The 23,781-nt window shown below is 40.6% G+C and overlaps 1 protein-coding gene across 3 annotated transcripts in view; it reads right to left on the bottom strand.

The window, feature by feature from the left end:
- Positions 1 to 461: 461 nt before the first annotated feature.
- Positions 462 to 23,781, bottom strand: part of ARHGAP6 (Rho GTPase activating protein 6) — a 566,036-nt gene continuing 542,716 nt past the window's right edge. For all 3 annotated transcript variants that reach the window (XM_083174326.1, XM_083174328.1, XM_083174329.1), the window contains exons 11-13: positions 10,657 to 10,910; positions 9,820 to 9,900; positions 462 to 7,568 (exon numbers count right to left, since the gene is read on the bottom strand). In XM_083174326.1, coding sequence (XP_083030452.1) covers positions 6,883 to 7,568; positions 9,820 to 9,900; positions 10,657 to 10,910 — 1,021 coding nt within the window. In that variant the 3' untranslated portion in view covers positions 462 to 6,882. The remainder of the gene's footprint in view (positions 7,569 to 9,819; positions 9,901 to 10,656; positions 10,911 to 23,781) is intronic.

Raw genomic sequence — 23,781 nt, 5'->3', positions numbered from 1 at the left:
ACAATTTTTCCAATAATAATACTGATAAGGTGTCAGTGCAATGTGATTATATATATATATATATATATATATATATATATATATATATATATATATATATAATCTTATGAATGGCAGTGCCAAATGCAATACATACAAATTACCCAAATATTCAGGAGCAATATATAAAGTGCCAATGCAATGGGAATGAATCTCACCAGGGGGAGACAGTTGTATTGGGCAATTTGAGAACAACAAATAGTAGGTCCCGGACTGGACAGCTCAGCATCACCGCAACAGTCCTGTCCAATGAGGGTTATATAGGTTCATCCTAGATGGCACGGTTCCTCTTTGCCATCTGGGATAGATCATTGGACACGTCTGTTGCACTGTTGCCGAGCTGACCAGTCCGGGACCTACCATTTGTTATTCACAAATCGCCCCAATGCAACTGTCTCACTCTGGTGAGATTCATTCTCGTTACATTGGGACTTTATTTAATTTGTATGTGTTGCATTTGGCATTATACCTACAGTATATTGTTACTGTATGGTGGGGTTATTTGTCATTGCCATTTATTCTTCTCATATACTACTAGTAAGCCCACTCCAAGCAAATGCTAACAGATGGCAGTGTTTCGGATTCACATGGACACTAGATTTTTTATATATAATCCTGACGAAATTCTGATACAAAGAATGAAACGTTAATTGGTTCAGCAAACCGTCTCAAGAGTTCTTTTTTCAAGACACCGTGAGTGCCACGTCAATTGTTGCTTATACTTCCCCTATACGGACAGGGGCACCAGGTGCAGATATACTGGTTATTTGGAGTGCCGGGCCATTGGAGACATATATATATATATATATACCTCCCAACATGACCCTCTCCAGGAGGGACAAATCGCTCTGTTTCTGGACTTTCCTCATAATATATGATTGCCATCACCTGTTTCACACAGGTTAATTGGTTAGAAAGGCGCTTCAACACAGGTAATGTCAATCATTAATTAAGGGAGAAGTCCAGAAACAGAGCAATGTGTCCCTCCTGGAGAAGGTCAAGTTGGGAGATAAATATACATACATATATATATATATATATATATATATATATATATATATATATATATATTCATGCAATGTCACCTTGACAGTACTATTATTGGACTAACTGTTTTTATGCACATTTGTTTATTACAAATACTCCTGCACTTTTTCCCGGTTTTCCCAATAAAGAACTGTTTGCCTAGGAGTGCTGGGGAAATGGTCTGATAGAGTGTTGTGATTCAAAAAAGTTTGGGAACCACAGAGTTAAATACAAAGGCTGCAATGGTTGCATAAGTGTGTACACCATAAGCCAGTGGTAGCCAACTTTAGTTCTCGAGAGCTACCAACAGTTCACATTTTCCAGACAACCTAGCTGCTGCACAGGTGCACTCATTACTCACAGACACATTTTAAAAGATCCACAGGTGGAGCTACTTACTTCACTTGTGATTCTGTGCGGAAAAATGAAAAACATTAACTGTTGGTAGCTCTCCAGGACAGGAGTTGGCTACCCCAGCCCTAAGCACATTGAAAGTGCTCAAAGACAATTGCCACACACCTGCCAGCCATAAAAGTGATAATCATGTTCCATGAGGAGCTATTAAATCATGTCTAGATTCCCATTGTTGAAAAGTAACAGGATAAGGGTATAAAACGATTTTGAACATTTTACATGTACTACACCATGAAATACTCTGGGCACTATGACAATAAGCGGATAAAATGCGGCAAAAAAGGACATTCTGAAGATCAAAATATCCATACAAAGTTGAAGAGAAGGCAGGGTTAACACTCTCTGGGGTAGCTCCCTAGAGCAGGCCCAGCGAACCTGTGGCTCTCCAGAGGTTGGGAAACTACACATCCCAGCATGCATTGCCACATCCCAGAATAGCAAAACTGTGGCAATGCATGCTGGAACTTGTAGTTTCACAACAGCTGGAGAGTCATAGGTTGGTCGGGCCTAACCTAGAGGCTTACAGACACATTAAAAGATCTGTAGGAATGTTCATTAATGTGATAATCATCCCCTTTATTTGGCACATTTTGGAAAATACACTTAATTACCCTAAACAGTGTGGTAAAAGGTATTATGGTCTGATGAGACCAAGACCGTAAAAAGATACAGAGCCAGATGAATCATCTTCAAAGTAATAAAATGGAGAGTAATAAATGACCAGCTCCTACCTGTAATTTTTCAAACCCAGTCTTTAACATAACACAGGTAGGAGCTGATTGGCAGGCTGTTTATCAATTTCCATTTTATCACTTTTGGTAGCTTGATACATCTGGCCTACAGTATGTTTGGCACATGGATAACTGCTAAATACCTACCTGTACTTCGGTGCTGCTTTTCTTCAGATTGGGTAGGGGGCTCTACTCAGATTATATGGGTTGCATTGTAGTTACCATTACTGCCTCCTTGCACTGGGGTCTTGGCTTCCAGCCCCACTAAGATATTATCAGTGTGCAGTTTATATGTTCTCTTGTTTGGCTTTCCCCTAGATACTTCAGCTTCCTCCCACAAAGTTCAAAATCATGCTAGAAAGTTTAATTGTCTTCTGACAAAGATGGAACATACTATTTATTTGGGGTACATACTTTAGACTGTAAGCTTTGCACCTTCAAATATGATGATCCAAGGCACACGTCCAAGGAATGTGTTCCTAAAAGGACGATTAAAGTGTTATAATAGCTCAGTCAGAGCCTAATGAAACCTTGTGGAAGACCTAATGGGCCCCCGCACAGAAGATTCTATTACAGCCTCATTGGCCTAGACCAGTGGTTCTCAAACTCGGTCCTCAGGACCTCACACGGTTCACATTTCCAGGTCACCCGACAGGTGCACTCATTACTGACTGACACATTTTAAAAGATTCACAGGTGGAGCTAATTATTTCACTTGATTCTGTGAGGAGACTTGCAAAACATGCACTGAGGGGTCCCGAGGACCGACTTTGAGAACCTGTGGCCTAGACCTATCCTTACATGGAAGAGGAGGGATAGAAGTACACAATTCAGGCGTATCAAGTTGTGTTTGTTGTACCAGTCACATCTATACAATGGCAAAGGGAAAATACACTTTATATGTAATTATAATAAAACGTAAAGGGGCATCAGAAGCGTAAAAGTTTAGATGTATGCAACCACGAGAATTTAGGATTATTTATTTTTACTTACTTTCCCTAAAGCCTCATACAGATTTCAGATAAAATCGCCTGGGATATGGTTGCTAAGTGACCATATCTCCGTGAGTATGGGGTGACATGGGGGTGGTCGCTTGCCAGAGAAGAATGCTCCTCCAACCAGCGGCTTACCCTTCTTCTACCCCCGGCAGTGCCTAATTTTCATCAGCAACTATCTCTGGTCGCTGATGAAAACTGGACACTGAGCAATATATTGCTACGTGTGTACGGAGCTTAAGAATGTTCATTACTTGCACTTCCATAAATAGTGAAAAAAAGTCAGACACCTGCCTCAGGTTACATCACAAAAACCTTTTGAAATTTTGAACAGTGCATAAGTACAGGTTGAGTATCCCTTTTCCAAAATGCTAGTCCCTTATCCAAAAAAGAGCATTTTGGATAAGGGACTATTTTGGAATATAGATTTTTTCCACAAATACCTAGTCCCCTGATGGTCCTTCGATGTCCACGGCGGCCTTCAGGATCCTCTTCAGCGGCATCTCCGGTCCCAGGGATGCACTGCGCGAGTGTGTGCCGATGACATCACTGGCGCACCCACGTACTGCACCCCTGGGACCAGAGATGCCACGGAATACATCGGGGGACGAGGTAAGTATGAGAAAAAGGGGCAGGGAAAAATGAAATATTCTGTAAAACCACAGTTTTCTGAATATTCGGGTTTTGGAATACACTGATAAGGGAGACCCGACCAGTATTTACTATATCCACTTTATACATGGCATAATGGGAGGGGCCATATTATAAACATATATGGTTGATAAAAAAAACGTCATTATGCACATCATGCACTCTTCAATGAGATGTATCTTATAATGTCATGGACTAAAACATCCTATCAGGCAGCAATTTTCAGTAATGCAGCAAAATCCAGCTGTACGATGGAGTAATGTGCCCGGTCCAAAATGTAAAAACACAGTTCTTCACCAACACAGCAAATATGGGTTTATTCCTATGCTCATTTACATACCTGCAGCAGTATGTAATACAGTCGAAGTTCGCCTGAGGTGCGGGATGTTGGCGGAACTCAGCCTTTTTTTTTTTTTTTTAACAGTAGAAATACTTTACCAGGCATTGTTTTGCCTTGTAAATGATAGCTGCTTTAAAAAAGTTCAGCCAGCATCCCGCACCTCTGGCAAACTCCGACTGTATTACATCACGCCATGTACAGTAACTCAGTTTGTGCTTTCTGTAGAGATTCCAGACAACAATATCATGTATACCATGCGTAAATCCCTGATTTAAAAAAAATACAGATTTAATATTTTAAAACTTATTATAGCTATTTTCTAACTTTGGACCACAAAATAAAGGAACCACAAAAATATCAACTTGCCATGTCCCCTCATTATCACTTTGGTTTAGAATGGATCACTTTGAATATTTCATATAATGCTATAAAGTACCTGCATAATACTGAACTATACTGTATGTGCACTGAGACATATTATATATACATAAAGCAGACAACATAAAAATTACTCAATATATTACATTTTCCAATATTTAATAAAGAATGAATGTATACCGCATGTGAAGTCTGTACACAGGGCCTGATTACGGAAGCAATGATAAGTATGATGCTTAAGCCATGTTTTGTTTTACCTGTCACATCTATGCAATGTCATTAAAAAATATATGCTTTCCATGTGTTCCAGTAAAGAAGAAGGAAAATACACTTTCTACTGTATGTAAAACTACTAGCATCAACTTACATTGACTTGGTGATTTTAAAAATACATATATTTCAACAATATCATATTGTATAATTATACTCTTGGATTAACAACACTGACAGCCAATGACATGTGGCCCAGCAGTGAAACTGATCAGCAATGACAATGTTGTTACTAATACAGTAAAGAGCCAAAAATCATTAGTACAGTTCACAAATATGCCAGCAAGGTTCTCACCACTCTTACAGGGTACGCTACTTCCGGTTTCCCTGTCACTATGTTGCAGATGTCACCACACTTTCATAATGTGTGTAAATCAAAGGGTCATAAGAGTCTAGGTCAACAGTCATAGGTTAACATGGAAAAATTCGACACACGGAAAGGTTGGCCTGAGTTTTTCAAATTTCTTTGGTGGTAATGTCGACACACTGAGCATGTGGACCCTCGATTAGTTTAACACATACCCTCAAATGGCTACCTTTGCTCACCATGCTTTGGGCTTGGTTCCTTGCTCCGCTACCATTCCCAGTAGGAGACCAGGTATATCGTCAACAATGGAAAAGGTCAAAAAATTTTAAAAAAATACATAAATACAACCAAAACTCCTCTCGACCTGGTAATGTGTCAACCATTGCTTTTGCTTGTGTTGACCTTTCGACCTAGACACTGTCGACCTATCTGAATACCCTTCATATTGTACTGCTCTGCAAAAGGCTTGTCCAAAAAAGGACAGCAAATAAAATTGCTGTAACAACTGTACCATGGAAACCGGAACAAATGGGTTGGAGTAAGAGAAGGCTGTAGCAGTTTGTATATTCCCTTTATGGTAAATATTTCTATAGTAGCCAAGTCACCAAAGCATTAACAAGTAGCAAGTACATCATGCTAGAAAACCTCAAATAATTTGAGCATATTCAATTTGCAAAACCTCCGATACTCGATACTGGACAAATGTGAACAGCAATATTATTTCGTATGACCTGCCAGAACAGAAATAAAGTGTGTGTGTGTGTGTGTATATATATATATATATATATATATATATATATATATATATATACACACACATACACACATGTATACATATATATGTATACATACATATATATTTTTTTTTTTCGCGATTCCAGTTTATTGTCGGATAACGATACAGGAAATTACACAATATAATATAAATATTTATATATGTATAAACTATGTATGAGGTGTATGATAACTGCTTAACCACAGCAGTGCCCCAGAGACTGGCATATTGTACATGCCAGGCCAGTAAAGCACAGGAAGGGTTACCAGAGATTACACACAAGACCCCTGCTGCTTGAATCCTTTTGTATGCAGGGTCCACTTGAAATCTGACCTACTGAATGAATCACTTTCTGCTGTACACAATTACGTGGGCAAGGTATAAGCCTTCTTTATATGTGTTAGTGCCCCTAAATGCATTTATTCTGCTAGTTTTCAAAGCAATACATACTGTAAAAAGAACTGTTCACGGTCTATTCGTAAAAAATCATTTCAAAGCACATAAACCAGCTTGTGCATATAAAAATTAAATGATTATCATGGCACAAAAAGTGCAGAGAAGAGCTAAAAGGGCTATTTTGTTCATTTATTTTTCTATATGTGCCCCAAAAGTACGGCCCATTATATAATATACACATTTTAGGGAATGTATATGTATAAATAGCATAAAACTACTTGTCTGCTAAGCTGCATTTTCCATTCCAAATGTCATTACAGGCAACCGCTCTGTGTAAAGGGTATTCCTCGACAATCAGTAAATAAAGAAATTGGAAAGTTGGCAGTGATGCTTCAATATGATTTAAAAAATAAAAGCCCCAACAGTACAAATGTGTTGTTTTTTTTAAATCAAAATTAAAATTGTGTAAAAAAATAAAAAGAACGGATTTAACTATTTCATTCTTTGTTTCAGTCCCTTAGCAATAACAGTCTATGTCTGTTAGTTTTATGCCTGAACCATCATACTAGTGTCTCAGGTAGGGTATCCGGGTTATCGGCTGACAGAAGTTCCCATATCTGCCATCTTTCTCTTTGCCACTCTTGCCAGTCTTGGTCAGCCAAGTTCTTAGTGTTTTGATTGTTGGCTGGGCTTTTCAATGAAGTTTGTATGCTTTGAACAGAATGTTCAGTGGATGGAGTCCTGTCTATAGATGTCCCAACAACAGCATCAGATCTTGGCAATCTCCATACGGCCTGCTCTGCTGAAAACACTGGTGATCGATGAGGCTGTGCAACGCCTTGTTTCACTGAACCAGGATAGGGTGGAGGGAGCCTTGCTTCATTTCTATTGATGTCAGAATGTCGTAAATTTAAAGGTGGTGGTCTATTCTGAGTGCAGGTTATCTGTGCATTGTTTTCAGTGATGTCTTCTGTACTGTTTGAGACAATATGTTGATCACATCTTGACTTGAGTTCAAGATTTCTTTTAGAGGTTTCCATTTGAGGAGTACTACTAGCACGCATCACTGAACTGTGAGGCCTGCACTCCGGGATGGCAGTGTGTGTCCTTCGTATGTTTGGCTTACCATTGTCTACTTCAACTGAAGAGTTTTTACACAAAGGCCAGTTCTGTGCTAGATTACCTTGGGAAAGAGAACACTGTCCTTGGTGTAAAGAGCTACTTTCATAGATATTCCCATATGAATCTAGAAAAAAAAATTACATTTATTGAACATAAAAGAAGTCAATAGGTAATTACATCATACAATAAGTCTCGGACCTTCATTCAGGGAAATTGAGTCACAAGATTTCTCATTACCATTACAAAGACACAGGGGCCCTCATTCAGATGTGGACAGAGTAACGCATCATGCAGCAAGGTACAGATGTTTGGTACTTTGTGCATGTGCTGGACCCGTACTGCGCATGTACAGAAGGGGTCTGCGATGTTGGTTGCACTTGTCATTAGTTGAAAGCCTGATATTAATTGAGATCAAGGAGGGGGTGGCAATGGCTTCCATTTCTCCAAACAGAGGCGTCTCGTCTCCATTGGAGGGGAGGGATGAATGAGGCCTTTGATCTCCACCAGAAGACAGATTTCCTAGCCTCAATGTAGGACTTGCAGTGGCTGGCTTACATGACTCCATGGGTCACATAATGATGGCTAGTGTAGGAGATGATCCAATACTGCATCCTTTGATGTAGTTTGGATTAGTAATGCAGGAACACCTTATGATTGTATGGCTATTGATCCAAATTATATAGAAAGCATAGGTATCATATTCAAGGCCAGCAAGTATAAACTTACATGTGACCTTAGAGCAGACATAATAAAGCTGGACAGATAATGTTCCAGAAAAGTATGCACAAAGAAATATGTGAAGTATTCTGAATTCCCCATAAAAATATTTTATTTTTAATTAGACTATAAAACGATGAGCAAACAATGGACGTAATATACGTAATGCGTGGAATGTTGAATATCAACGTCCCAAATTATTGCTAAATAAAATCAGCCATTACACATTGGCTATAGCATACTATAATCACTATGTGCATAAGCTCCAATGTATGGAAAACCTACATGGCATTATAAAACAATAGCTTTAAAGATGTTTAGATAAGGTAGCTTCATTTGTCTTTATCAAAATAGGAATCTTTTGTAAAAGATATTGATTCCTGGATAATGTCATTTTTCATCACAGTATAATGTGACAGGACCGCTGAAGCTAAAATACAGTAACAATACCTAATAACATTCACACATCTGTGTGACATTTGGAGAGGTGTATTAGCTAAAGGTAGTTTAAATAGAGCTGTAATCATGCTGGGTGATCTTATTCCACATGCATACCAGGCTCATTGTCTAAAACACCATCAGTATAAAAAATACATATTACATTACATTACTTTATAAAGGATATAGAGTAGTTTCAGAATATTATCCGAAGTGAATATAGTGTATATAAAGCTTTTATTGTAAGAGTGTTAACCCTTTTATGTCCGGATTCTTGTAGTTTAATTTTTTTTTTTTTAACATTGCGATTAACCACAGTTTGAAATATCCCTTCTCTAATTGGACATCAATGATGACCCTAATGCATGGGTCCTCAAACTGCGGCCCTCCAGATGTTGTGAAACTACAAATCCCAGCATGCCTTGCCACAGATTTAACATTCCCTTATAGCAAAACTGTGGCAAGGCATGCTGGGATTTGTAGTTTCATAACATCTGGAGGGCCGCAGTTTGAGGACCCATGCCCTAATGTATCACAGCTGAAGAGGTAACTCAGCGCACCCTGTATGCACATTGTAAACAATTGTTGTGTCTTTTTGTCATTTAAAAACCTGCTAAAAGTATTAACAGAATTTGGTGTAAAGGTCAAGATTCCATCACAATACTTATTAGAAAATCTTATACATTCATTAAGAACTACTGACATCCAGAGGTTATCAGCATCTCACATTTTAACCATTTCCTCGCCTACGGACCCTGCTTCATGGCACTTAACCTCTCTTTGTGACTAAACATAAAGAGTCATTGCTTCGTCACCTGGGTAATGTAGCTTGTTCAGTCACTGTGGCGTAGATTTATCAAGCTCGGTGAAGTGATAAAGTGTCTAGTTTTTATCACCGGCCAATCAGCTCCTAACTGTGAAGTTACAAGCTTGGTTTGAAAAATGACAGGCAGGAGCTGATTGGCAGTGATAAAAATCAGACACTTTTTTCACTTCACCCGGCTTGATAAATCTACCCCTATAAGTCCATATTTTGAAATTCTCCTAAAACCCACAAGCGCAAAGTGTTTCACAAGATTGATTACTTCATGTACACTGAAGATATCCAGTGATTCGCACATGTGCTATTGATGTATCCTCGGGAATGCGGCACAGGCACAATACCAGATTCTCCTTGTTTACAGTAATAAATAGGACCCTTATGGATAGGAGTACATTACCTGATATATCTTGATCTTTTGATGCTGATTTTAGTGTTGTGTGCCATGTCCCCCAAATATCCAAGTTTTCTTGTGGAGCTTCTGCAAAAAAAAAAAAAAAAAAAAATATATATATATATAATTACATCAGAAAAGGGTAGCACTGAACTTGCAGATTTATTTTTGGTTCTCCGGTTGAGCCTTAAGTTTTGCGCATACGAGTCATAGGAGAGCTTTCAGTCTAGATGGAATGGAAAGGCAGACAGAGGTATAACAGATCACAGAGACCGTGAGGTAGGAGTATTGAGGGGTGGGTTAGGGTGAGATCTGGAATAAAGAACTGAAATTTGAGAGTTAATTTGAAGTTCCGGATTGCGGATAGCTTAACTGGAGAGTTCCAGTGATGGAAAGAAACATTCACAAAATATTGAAGAGAAAGAGGTGATCAAAAGAGAGGAGAAACATGCTGATCAAGGTGACCGGGAATGCGGGCGTAGAGGAGGTCAGAAATGTTGGGGAATGGCTTGGTGAGGGCTTAGTTGAGTGGAAGGAGTTTAGATTGGGATAGAGAAAAGGGAGCGAGTAAAGGACTTGGTGTAGAGGGAAGACTGTATGTACCAGTATTTCCACATTGCAGCAACAGCAATTCGTCCCTAATTGAACTGACCACAAAGATCAGAGAACATGGAAAGTGAAGATACAACAAGAGCATTGGAGGTCTCTTTACATGTAAAAGTTGATTATGATGTGCGTCGGTTATTAACATGAACAAAAATATGTCAAAACGCTCAACAAATGCCTGCCTTAATTGTGTAAACGTTTCTCACAACCCCCCAAAAAATCAGAAGATAACCACACCTTTCAAACACCATTGTGGCGCTGCATTTTCCTTTGTCTTGGACAGTAAATGGCTAACCAAAGTCTGATGTTCTGCAGCCTTAAAGAGCTTCTCAGAATTATTTTCTTGTCTTGAAATTGCAGATCGTTCAGACAGTATTGGAGAATTATTGTCATATGGAGACACGTCACCACTGGAAGCTTTATTTGAGTCTGTAGATGAGTGTCGACCTCCAAGAGAAAAGGAGCCTTCAGATCTCAGTAAATCAGGGCTCCTATTGTGAAAAAGATATAAACACATAATTAAGTTTACTATTGCATTAAACCATTTTTTTCTAACAAGTAAATGTGCACGCTTTCCATGAAAAGTGCATTTCTACAGTAAAATTCAAGTTCATATAATAAAAAATAGTTTTCTTATCTGAACACATTTACTGTATAATCCATGGGTCCTCAAACTGCGGCCCTCCAGATGTTGTGAAACTACAAATCCCAGCATGCCTTGCCACAGTTTTGCTATAAGGGAGTGTTAAAACTGTGGCAAGGCATGCTGGGATTTGTAGTTTCACAACATCTGGAGGGCCGCAGTTTGAGGACCCATGGATAATCCATATGTTCAACATACATTTGTAAACCAAAAATGAGCACATGCTGTCTCTTAGAACACACACACGTGTGCATGTGCTCTAAGAGACAGCTTTGATCTGTAATTAGGTTGACATACAGTAAAAAAACAAAGACATTTAAAAGGCCACTCACAACTCACAAGTAGCACTCGCATGCAAACATCTTCTGTGTTTGTTAACTGGTTTAGTTTCCTGACTAGAAATAACCACTAGGGGCCAGACAAGAACTGTTCAGTGTTATATTAGAAATTTGACTTCAGCAAAATATAATCAAGTATCATTTACAATAATTGGAAAAAAAAAATATGTTGACATCCTGTGAACTTCTGTAGATCGTCCCGTGGGGATCATATTGAAAAACTGAGTAGCTGCCTGCCTACGCAATCCACCAATTACTGTACGTGTTGTTTCACAAATTCCTGAGCAGAAGTGTAATGCATTACATGCAAAAAAAGAAAAGTGTCCTTATAAAACTTTTAACTTGCAATATATTCAAGCCAGGAAAAGGCCCCAAAAATTCTTAGCATTATGTATATATAAATGTGGTATTGTAAACAAAAACTAATTTATACTTAAACATATTGCAAAAGCTAGTCATACCATTAATAAAAGTTTAAACAAAAAAATTATTAGTGTATTCCACATAACAGCCCTCTCCTCTTTTTTGTCTCATTTTGATTGTTGGGAACAGCACCCCCACTGTCAATTTGTTAAATTTGGGGTTCTTTCATCCTTAATTATGTAAATATTCTGGTGTGCAGGTGTGTGTGCACGTGAGCATTCATCGATAGTGAATCTGCATCGAATGCGGCAAGAAAACATTCAATGTCCATTCGATGTCGAATTGATTTGAACTGACTGTGTAATGTTTAGCATTACTGCCTCACAGCACAACCGATCCCCACCATGGCTCTAACTGTGCGGAGTTTCTATATTCTCCCCATGCTTGCATAGGTTTACTCCGGGTACTCCCGTTTCCTCCCACAATCCAAAAATATACTAATAGGCTAATTTTCTCCCAACAAAAAATGAACCCTAGAATGTCTGTGTGCATGTACATGTGGTAGGGAACATAGATTGTAAGCTCCACTGGGGCAGGGACTGATGTGACTGTACCAATATTCTCTGTAAAGCGCTGCAGAATATGTATGCGCTATATAAGAAATTGTTAATAATAATAGTCAAAATCGAAGATTTTCCCTTCGATTTTGACTATATAGTTCAAATAGAGTGCATGTTTTTTACCACATTCGATACGGATTCCATCCTGATGTGAGCTCCAGTGTAGTGTAAATCAAATAGAAACATAAACTTTAGCAAGACTACATACTGTAGTATAAATATAATGTCAAATCGAAAAGCAGTAGAGAAATTGAATAGGCCAAATTGAATCGAAAACGAAGTCTCACAATGTTTACACAACATTACAGCTTGAATCATCGTTGTCCAATCTCTTCTGGGATGACATGATTTGCTATTAATTTGCCAAGCACCACTGCACAAAGCAGCCAAAGCCATGTGTTGCAATGGTGGCAGCGCATTGGAGGAAATACGGTAGTCAGGGGGAGTGGTAGCAGCCCTGAAAATTTGTATTTTTTATACATGGGATACAATATGGAATATAGTATTTAACAGTACAGATAGTCTAAATGTGACCATACACGTTGTGATAACAGCGTGCAGCACATACTTTTTGTACTGCGCTTTGCCTGCGGGAGCGCACATTGCGTTCATTGCACATTGCTTATCGTTGTGATATGGGCACCTTTACTATAGGCTGTTACATACATTTAAATAAGATAAGTGGTCAAGAAAAGGTTAAACATATAATAAATATATACACAGACATAATAGAACCAGTACTGCACTTTCTAAGCTCACATTCTCCCACCTCATGTTAACGCTCCTGTCTCTTCCTCCTGGCAGCTACTCTCTAGTCCTGTGAGTGAAATGTGAAGAGAAGAGGGCTTTGACAACAGGAGGGAAGAGGGCCCTGCTCGGAGGATCTTACAATCTTGCCCTTCTTAGTAGTAGGGAAATTGATGGAAACAATCTTAAAACAAAGAGTTGTAGAATATCTCAAAACCTGCAATTTACAGGATCTGAAACAGCATGGGTTTACTGGGGGAAGATCATGTCAAACAAATCTTATTGACTTTTTTGACAGGGTGACTAAAGTAATAGATCAAGGTGGGGCTGTAGATGTAGCTAATCTAGACTTTAGTAAGGCTTTTGACACTGTCCCACATCGCAGACTGTTAAATAAACTTGAAAGCTTGGGATTGGATTCTAAGATGGTTGAATGGATAAGATTTTGGTTGCAGGACAGAAAACAGAGAGTTGTAGTAAACGGAGTACAGTCAAAGGAAACTTTACAAGTGAAGTACCCCTGGGATCTGTACTTGAACCAGTGCTTTTTAATATCTTTATTGGGGATATTGCAAATGGAATTGAGGGTAAAATGTGCCTTTTTGCAGATGACAAAAAGGTATGCAACATGGTAGACACAAATGATTGATGATCTAGGTAGATTAGAGGAATGGTCAAGAGCATGGCAACTACAGTTTAATGCCAAAAAATGGAAAATCATGCACTTGGGTCTCAAAAATCCAAAGACTAAATATAGTATAAATGGCACTATAATGGAAACTATTGAAGAAGAGAGTGATCTAGGTGTCACTATTTCAGGGGACAAAGCAATGAAAAAGGCAAGTCAGATGCTTGGTTGCATAGGGAGAGGTCTCAGCAGCAGAAAGAAGTAATAAGGCCACTGTATAGGTCATTGGTACGACCTCATCTAGACTACTGTGTTCAGTTCTGGAGGCCATATCTCCAGAGGGATATAAATACATTAGAGAGTACAAAGAAGGGCAACTAAAATAGTGCATGGCCTACGTCACAAAACGTACCAGGAAAGACCAAAAGATCTTAATATGTATAGTTTAGAGTAGAGAAGGGAAAGGTGGGACAGGAAAGAAACTTTCAAATATATGAAGGGTTTTAACAAGGTACAGTTGGGAGACATTCTTCACAGGAAGAGGAGCAATAGAACACGAGGACATGCACTGACACTAGAGGGAGGAAGATTCAGGGGAAATTTGAGGGAAAATTACTTCACAGAAAGAGTAGTGGATAAGTGGAATAGCCTCCCATCAGAGGTGGTAGAGGCAAATACAATAGAACAATTTAAACATGCTTGGGATAGGCATATTGATATCCTTACAAAAAAATAAGGATCAAATATGGTTTGAGGTAACATGTTTAAAAAAGGGGCAGACTAAATGGGCCAAGTGGTTCTTATCTGCCGTCAAATTCTATGTTTATGTACATGGATTTCCCAGAGGCTTCCTACCCAGTGTTGGCAAATATGCATCAGTACATCATGGGAGTGAGGGGACATTTCTTTGTGCTAAAGGCTTCTTCAGCAAATTCAATTCAAAGGCTTGACATTGGCCCTATAGGAGGAGACCTGATCCACAAAAGCAACCGTTAAATAATTTTATGTAATGAAAATGTCTGCACAGTACCACATTGAATGGCCCCAACATTGTGCCATCTTTAATAGCACTAATTTCCACAAACTAGCAGCACAAAATTAAATCTTCATTGGTCTACAATAACTACAATAAAACGGAATCGGTACATCTATCAGTATGAACTTAGGTCTACAGTCATTAGGTCGACCCCACTAGGTCGACTGGCAGGAAGGTCGACCTGATTTAAGGTCGACATGGGCCAAGGTCGACATGACTTAAGGTCGAATTTGCATAAAGGTCGACATGAGGAAGGTCGACTGGTCATAAGGTCGACATGGGTTTTTCACTGTTTTTTTATCCGAATGTCGACACAGTCGACATGGACACAGTTGGCAATGAGAATCGGACCCTCGCATCGCTCGCTTCGCTCGCTATGCTTCAGGCACGGTGGCTCGCTTCGCTCGCCACAGCTTTAATAACCTCCTCCACGCCCTACTGGATGGTAGGGCATGAAATACCGCCTGTCGGCACATGTCGGCTCAAAAAACAGTGAAAAACCCCATGTCGACCTTATGACCAGTCGACCTTCCTCATGTCGACCTTTATGCAAATTCGACCTTAAGTCATGTCGACCTTGGCCCATGTCGACCTTAAGTCAGGTCGACCTTCCTGCCAGTCGACCTAGTGGGGTCGACCTAATGACTGTAGACCTAAGTTCATTCTAATAGATGACCGCTTCCCAATAAAACGTATCCTCCCTTCCACTGAAAACATCTATTGTTTTTTTTTTTATTACCATTTTTTTAATATAGCGCACACATATTCCGCAGCGCTTTACAGAGAATATTTGAACATTCACATCAGTTCCTGCCCCAGTGGAGGTTACAATCTATATTCCCTACCACATGTACATGCACACACAGACTTACTAGGGTTAATTTTGTTAGGAGCCAATTAACCTACCAGTATATTTTTGGAATGTGGGAGGAAACTGGAGTACCCGGAGAAAACCCACGCAAGCACGGGGAGAATATACAAACTCCACAATTAGGGCCATGAATGGAACCCATGAGTGGGAATGGAACCCATGACCTCAGTGCTGTGAAGCTGTAATGCTAACCATTACACCATCCGTACTACTACTGTCCCAGAATAATACACCAATGTGCTTGTGTAGATTAGGTGCACTAGGGAAAATTGTGATATCAATTTATTTGAGCCAATATGTCTTGACAATTTTATATTTGCTGTTCCCCAGAAGCCATTTGAATTTTGATGGTTTAGGGATCCGCTTTCCTAGTCATCCCACTTTACTTTTTAATAATAAGCAAAACGAAAGGTAGTAGGAAAAACACTATAGTAAATCTCATCTAATCTGCTGTAAAAAAGCAGACAAAACCTTCCCGCGATTAGCGGGACAGTTGGGAGGTATGAAACCCCCTTCTCATAAAATCATGCTTTTTAAAATTTGATGTATTCCAGAAAGCTGTGTAATACTAGCCTAATGCAGGAGAGTTCACTAAAATTTACTGTAAAATGTTAACTAGTGCTTCATTGTTCTCAACAGGCACTGCAGTGTGGACCTATATATGAAACTCCAAAAGAAACAGGAATGGATCTTTTGACAATATGAAAGACTCCTCCAGTCTGCCTAGATGTCATTCACAGGGACACCGCACACAGCAGCCAAAGCCATGTGCTGCAATGGTGTGGCTGCAATGATGCAAATTGCAGCACAATTAAGGTAAGGACTTTCTAAATGAATAAGAACATGGTCAGTCTCAATACTGATATATAAAACGGGGCTTTTGTCTGTTTACTATACTAGTTGCTATATTTTTTGCAATGTTGTTTTTCTATATGAAGCTAGTTCAATAAATACTGTAAGTTAACGATACCTCGCACTACATAAATCAATTCAACTCGAACTTATACATTTAATCAATAGTATGGCCTTGGTATAAATGATTGTTCCCCATACTCATCTGAGCATTTGCTCCAACAGTACACCCAGCGTCAAGCACCTGAAGCCAGGACATGGCGAGTGCTGTACTTTACCGCTGGTTGCAATTCAACTTGCACCCAGGTTCTACTACAGTGTCCCAAAGAGAACTAAATCATTAAGGGGCCAATTCAGGCCTGTTCGCACAGGTTCCAATTCAACCCCATCCCCGATGGTGGAGGTCTGCGCACGTGCAAGTGCAAGTGCAAACCCCCGCAGCGAGCACCTTCAGCAAATTTTTCATTCGAATGCTCAGTGCCTGAGCGACAGGCAGGGGGCGCTCCGATGGGCCCTCCCAGCGTTTCATGGGTGTGCACACAAAAATGATGGGCACGCCCATAGAAATGCTGGGAGGGCATGTCAGAACTCAGGAGTGCCCCTACCTGATCGGGGAGAGCAGATGACGTCAGCGCTCACCCCCAATTCGCCTGAAAGTGTTCATCTGAAAAATCATTCCATGGTGAGTGACCATCAGATTATTTTTCCTCTGTGCAGCCGCATTTGGAAGCATACACATCCACTGGCATAGAAGCATGGGGATTCAGGGGGAGGGGAGGGCGCTTTACCTGCTCGCAGGGCAGCGAATATACGCAGCCTAGGGACCAGGTCTGAATGACCCTCTGAGTGTCAAATCAGGACAGTGGTGTACATGCATGACTGGCCAGATTACAATTTTTATGTTTTAAAAGTATGTGTTTAAAAGGGATAACTACGAATAGATAGCGGTCAGAATATCGATGCCGGCAGTCAGGATTTTGGTGCCGGGATTCCATCGCTGGTCTCCCAGTGGTAGTCGAGATGCCAGCGATGATATAGCAAATGCCAGCATCTTGACTGCCAGGATACTGAATGTATTACATTTAAAATAAATGCTTAGGCTCAAGTATATACAGGTGAAATGCGAAAAAATTGAATAACGTACAAAAGTTCATTTATTGCAGTAACTCAACTCAAAAAGTGAAATTAATATATCATATAGACTCATTACATGCAAAGTGAGATATTTCAAGCCTTTATTTGTTATCATTTTGATGATTATGGCTTACAGCTGAAAACCCCAAATCCAAAATCTCAGAAAACTAGATTATTACATGAAATTAATAACAAAAAAAAATTAAATACAGAAATATCTGCCAATGAAAAATATTATCATGTATATTTAACCAGTACTTGGTTTGGGCCCCTTTTGCATGTGGCACTGCTGAGGTGTTATGGAAGACCAGGATGCTTCAATAGCGGCCTTCAGCTCTTCTGATTTGTTCCCTCTTTTATACCCCTTTCACACTGCAGCTATTGCCAGGTAATTTGCTGATTTTCAACCATTTCAAAACGGTTATAGTTGCAGTGTGGAAGTACCAGTTTTAAATTACCGGTTCAAGAAAACCGGTAATTCAAAACGGTTAAAAAGAAGTATCCTACACGGTTCAGATCAATATTTTTGCAGTGTGAATGGGTCTGAACCGGTATTTTGGATCCCACACCGGTCCCCCCTTCCCTCCCCTGATATTAGAAAAGAAAGCTGCTATGTATTATTATTCTAATAGATTCTATCTGTGAATGTTTATATATATCCCTATGGTTATTGTGAACTGAATCCTCAGTTCCGGGTCACATGCTTTAATCATGTGACCTGAACTAAATAATTGGCGGTAACGCTCTATAGCCGCGTCACACACCCGGAACTGAATGGTTCTGATAGCCACGGAAGCCGGGTGATCGGAGCATCTAATATCTCTGCCCACCCTGGCCATGGGCATCTACTAATACGAGGCACCTGAATGAAATGACTTAAAACTCTTTCTCTTCTCCTATTTTTCATTATAAGATTAAATATCCGCTCTATTTCCGGGTCACGTGTTACAGACTCTGGTCACATGACCCAAAATCACCTATTACATTCCAATTAGTCTCTCACAATGATACACACACACATATATATATATATATATATATATATATATATATATATATATATATACACACACACACACACACACACACACACACACACATACATACATACATACACACACCTTTTTCTATTTATTTCAAAGTTGTTTATCATTATACAGACCTACAGATGTAGCGGGTCTTATTGTTGCTGGCGAATCGCCAGCAACACGGCGCTCCATCTGACTGAGACGCGCGTGCGTCCCTCACGCACGCGCGTCTCAGTATCCGGGTGGCGAGGCGGACGCAATCCTGTCCGCCTCCCGCTTCAGGGGGGTGCGAGGGGGTGCGGGGACCCGGTGTAGACACCGGGCGACCGCCGGCAGCACTGTCGGAAGGGGACGCGCGCGCACCTCGTGCGCGCGCGTCCCCTTCCGGCATACAGATGGCGCGGGGCAGGGGATGGCGGCTGGGGTCGCCATCGCCATCCCCTGGAAAGATAAGTCCCGCTCCATCTGTATGTGACATACTGTATGAATTACTTTTTAATGTATTAAAGAATCTTGTATTTTTATTTGATGCTTTCTCTCTGTAGCAGCTGCATCCTATTCCTAATTGAGGTATAGGGGTATAAATGTGGACACTAGTGGACACACTTTTTACTTTGCTCCCGATGAAGCTGGGGGTTCTTTCCCAGAGAAATGCATAGAGCCTTCCTGGAATTATTATACCCTTGACACCACCTATCTCCTGAGGTTTACAAAACTTCCATTATTTCACTGGTTAGGGGATCCAATAGATCTACCTGGTCATCCACCATTTCATTTCTACAGAGGATTGGACCAGCAGCAATCATTCCATTTCCACCCAGGTTTACCGGACCTCATCTGCTGCTACTGCATCATTCATCCGGATATCGGCCATCTGGTAATATATTGCTGCTATATAATAGAGACATCCCTCCCAGTGTACATTTATATTGGATATAGGAGTCTAATAGTTTCTTAGGGGACTTACACATTTTTTTAAAAACAACTCATTAATTAATTTATTATATGTGTCCAAATTTTAGATGTATGTTTTGCATCTTATTTTATTAAAATAATTATTTTTATCTGAAAGAAACTGTCATACCTAGTTTTTAGGGACTGACTATCCCTTAACCAGCCCCAGTTAGCAGCGTACCTTATTATTTATACTCCCCTGGTACTTCCCTGTGCTAGGATACGTGCAGCAGGGTCTATGCATTGCTGTGGAGGCAGCAGGGTCTGTTCGGCGAATGGGTAGTGTGTGACGGGGTCCCTGCGGTGGATGAGAACTAGTAGCGCCACTAGTTCCCATCTGCCGCAGGGTCCTCGCCGCACACTGCCCAATTGCCAAACAGACCCCGCTGCCTCCCCAGCAATGCATGGACCCCGCTGGCCAGATACCGGGGTGGTGGGGGGGGGGGGGCAGAGACCATCCTCCTGCCAGGGTGCATAAGGATTGCCAACTGCGTGTGTCTGCCCGCAGCATGGGATAGAAGGTGCTAGGCTGGATCCCTGCATGCAGTCACTGCCCACTGCTTATTGGTGAAAATGGGTTGAATGTGAAAGGTCCAAAAACGGTAATAAACCCATAATACACCGTTTACAACATGCAAATTGAAAGGGGTTTAACTTGCTCTGAACCGTTTTTAGAAACATTTAAAAAACCGGGTCAAAGCAGGTTTTGCGGTGTGAAAGCAGCATTATACCCCTTTCACACCAGCCTAAATTCCCGGGTTGGGTCCGGGAACAACCTGGGACTAGCTCTGGTGTGAAAGGTTCCAGGGACAAATTCCCGGGTTAATTTGCCGGCAATTCAACCCTGCTAAGTAGCAGGGTTGCTCCCGGGTCCTTCCAGGGTTACTGGCTGGTGTGAAAGGTGCAGGGACATGTCCCTGCTTCCCGTGTTGCCTCTGCTAGTGCTGATTTGCTAGCAGGGCAACTTCCTGTTGTGGTGGACACTCACAGACACGCCCAGAGACAGCATACAGCGTGCAGGGAGACAGTGTGCATGTTCTGTGGCACCACAGAACCCAGAAGTTAATTTTAACCCCTGAAAGCCTGCAAACTGTGCCATGTCTTGGACAAATGAGGAGGATAGAGAGCTATTAATCATTAGAGGGGAAGATGCTTTCATTTGCCTTTTAATTTGTTTTATACAAGTAAACAAAGGCTGAAACACTACAAATGTTTTGTGTCTTAATTATTAATAATCAATAATCTAATGTGAGCCTAAAAAAGGCCATTTTCAATGCTATTCTCATAGAAATGCAGGGTCATCCTGGGTTCAGTGTGAAAGGTGCCGACCCGGTTTGTCCCTGCTTCAAAAGCATGTGTGAATGGGTCCCAACCCAGGAATACCCCTGCTTGTCCCTGGAATTAAATTCCCAGGTTTGTCTCTGCATTTCTGGTGTGAAAGGGGTATTAGTTTCACCTTCAAAGTTGAATTACTGAAATAAACAAACTTTTGCACAATATTCTAATTTCACCTGTAATATACTTTGTTTAATTATTTTGAAGACACAGGTCAGTGCAACTCTTTTGTCCTTTTTTTCCCTTCTTTAGTATTTGGAATTGTCACCATCTCAGACCGCTCCATTTGAGGGTGCTGCAGATCTGACTATAGATCTGAGTATATTCTATATATACATATACTGTATTACATATTGTATTTATTTGGGATACGGTCACTAGGTCTTCAAGCATTAGGTCCACACCACTAGTTTGACATGCATGAAGGTCGATATCACTGAAGGTCGACATGGGTTAGGTCGATGGGGTCATTAGGTCGACACGAGCATTAGGTTGACACGGGGAAGGTCGACAGTCAAAAGGTCGACATGGGGTTTGTCACTTTTTGTTTGAGTCGACATGTGCCAACAGGTGGTATTTCAAGGAGTGGTGGGAGAATAAAATAGTGTGCCGAGCGTAGAGAGGCACCGTGCCCGCAGCATAGCGAGCGCAGCGAGCCATTCGAGGGGACGCGGTGCTACGCTTCATTGTCCATGTCGACTGTGTCAAAATTCGACGATTGCAATGAGGCGCCGTACCTGGACTTCCAGGCCTGAGACGCCGGCGCCAGCCGCGGGGCATGCTGGGAGGGGTTCGTGACGGATCCCTTACACAGCACTGTGGAGAGAAGTTTATAGGCTTCTACAGGATATCACCAGCAAAAGCCTCTGCAGCGCTGACCCAGTGGGCAGATTTTTTCGCTTTAGAGCATCCCCCCCCCCCTTCCTAGTTAGATCATATAGAAAATGCCTGGGGATCGCTACGTGTGTAGCCCCATTAGCCTTATAAGATATGAGTCATTCCTGCCACTGTACATAGTCAAACAAGCAACAGAATAAGGCCAATGCTAGCAATCATTGGAAAACCACATTACATTGGTAAGATAGCATTAGCTAACGCTAGACAATAGCTGTATTTAATTGAATTAAATGTAACAAAATGACATTACAAACATGTTTAAATTAACTATTTAACTTTGTTTCCAGAAAGATTTTTTTCCCTTTCCAAAGCTCTAAAACGGCATGTCAGCTGTGATTTTAAAAACAAGGTATAAACATTATGAAGCCTATTATTTTATGCCACATACTGTGATACGTTCTGTACAGTTTTAACGTTGGTTATACTGTAGTTCATTATAATCTACTGAATAGGTTATTTATCCTTTGTGACATTGAAGGCGTGTGGGTGTTATGACTCATTTTATGATTACATTAAAGCAACCTGTTGCTATGGTACATATCAGTAAGTGTGTATGGCCCACACCGCTATTGTACACGTTGTATTTCAGGGAGTGCAATCATGAAGGCTACTGTAACTTGCATTTGTATACAATTTATGGCTTGGGTGCACTGTGTTGTGGCCTTTATGCCTACTGAAGCTTTTGACAATAGTTTGACCGGAGTAAGCAATATGTCTGCAAGTAATGGATAACAGAACTGGGATTCACTGAAGAACAATAGAAAGGATGCCTATGACAGTGAAGATCATCATTAAACATTACATTATAGTGACATGTGAATGAACTCTCTGGACAGATGGGTGTCAGGAAGGAAGGGAAAATCATATTCTATGACGTCATGATGCACTTGGTTAAAAATATTATCTAATGTAACTTTACATTTCTTTCCTGGAATACCTGAGGAACATGATTCTGCATACTGATAACTAGAGACAGGATTATATGCAACATAAAAAGCTTGAAATATGCATGCAAATATGCATGAAAAATACTTAAAATATGCATGAAAAGTGTTAAAATATGCTACATTAAATAATAAAAAGTCATTTTTAACTTATTTATTTAAAAATCAGCATACAATCAGTTGTAAATAAACCTCAAAAATAGGCCCACAGCATCTGCAGATGTCTAGTGCTGTACATAGGATTATTTTTCTTCCTGGCTGCTACAGCAGACTGCAGCATCCAAACCTCTTCTTGCATCAACTGCATGGACCCTCATCTCCAGCACCGATGGATCAAATGTCAGCCTAGCGTGTGAGGTTGGCGCAGTGGAAGGCTTCCTCCCTGCGCCGCATTACTGACTGTGACACTGCATTTCCTCCACACCGCGTGATGTCACAACCCTTCCGCCGGTCTCCTCTGCTGCAGAAATCTGTCTCTTGGTGTAAAGTCCCAGGCCAGGGGCAGGCCAAAGTTCAGGAGCTTCGTATTGGCATCCGCCCAGACTGACTTTTATCAACATGGATTGGCAGCCTAGAGCAGTGTCAGACATAGCGTACATCCAAGGTTCCCCACAGTGCGCAGATATTGCCCCAGCCTGCACACTCTACCACTACCTGGCCAGCAGCAGCAGGGAAAAGCAGTGCTGTGACTCGCGGGTGGAAAGGGGGCAGGGCCTAAAACATGCACCATCACTAGATTTTAGGTAAAATATGCAATAACCAGTGAGAATGGGCAAAATATGCAAATGCATTTGCAAATATGCAAATGCATATAATCCTGTCTCTACTGATAACACTATTGCTTTAAGCAGATATACGAAATTTAGCAATCATTTACAATCAACTGCTCCAATTTGGAGATTCAGGAAGGGGAAAAAAAAGGGATTCAACTCTGTACCATATCCTGGCTACATTATCATATCTCATACATTC

The sequence above is a fragment of the Crinia signifera genome, chromosome 2 (genome assembly GCF_055691185.1).
Source record: "Crinia signifera chromosome 2, ASM5569118v1, whole genome shotgun sequence".
Classification (NCBI taxonomy): domain Eukaryota; kingdom Metazoa; phylum Chordata; class Amphibia; order Anura; family Myobatrachidae; genus Crinia; species Crinia signifera.
The sequence above is the reverse complement of the archived record's forward strand: the minus strand, read 5'-3'. Positions and strand labels throughout refer to the sequence as shown.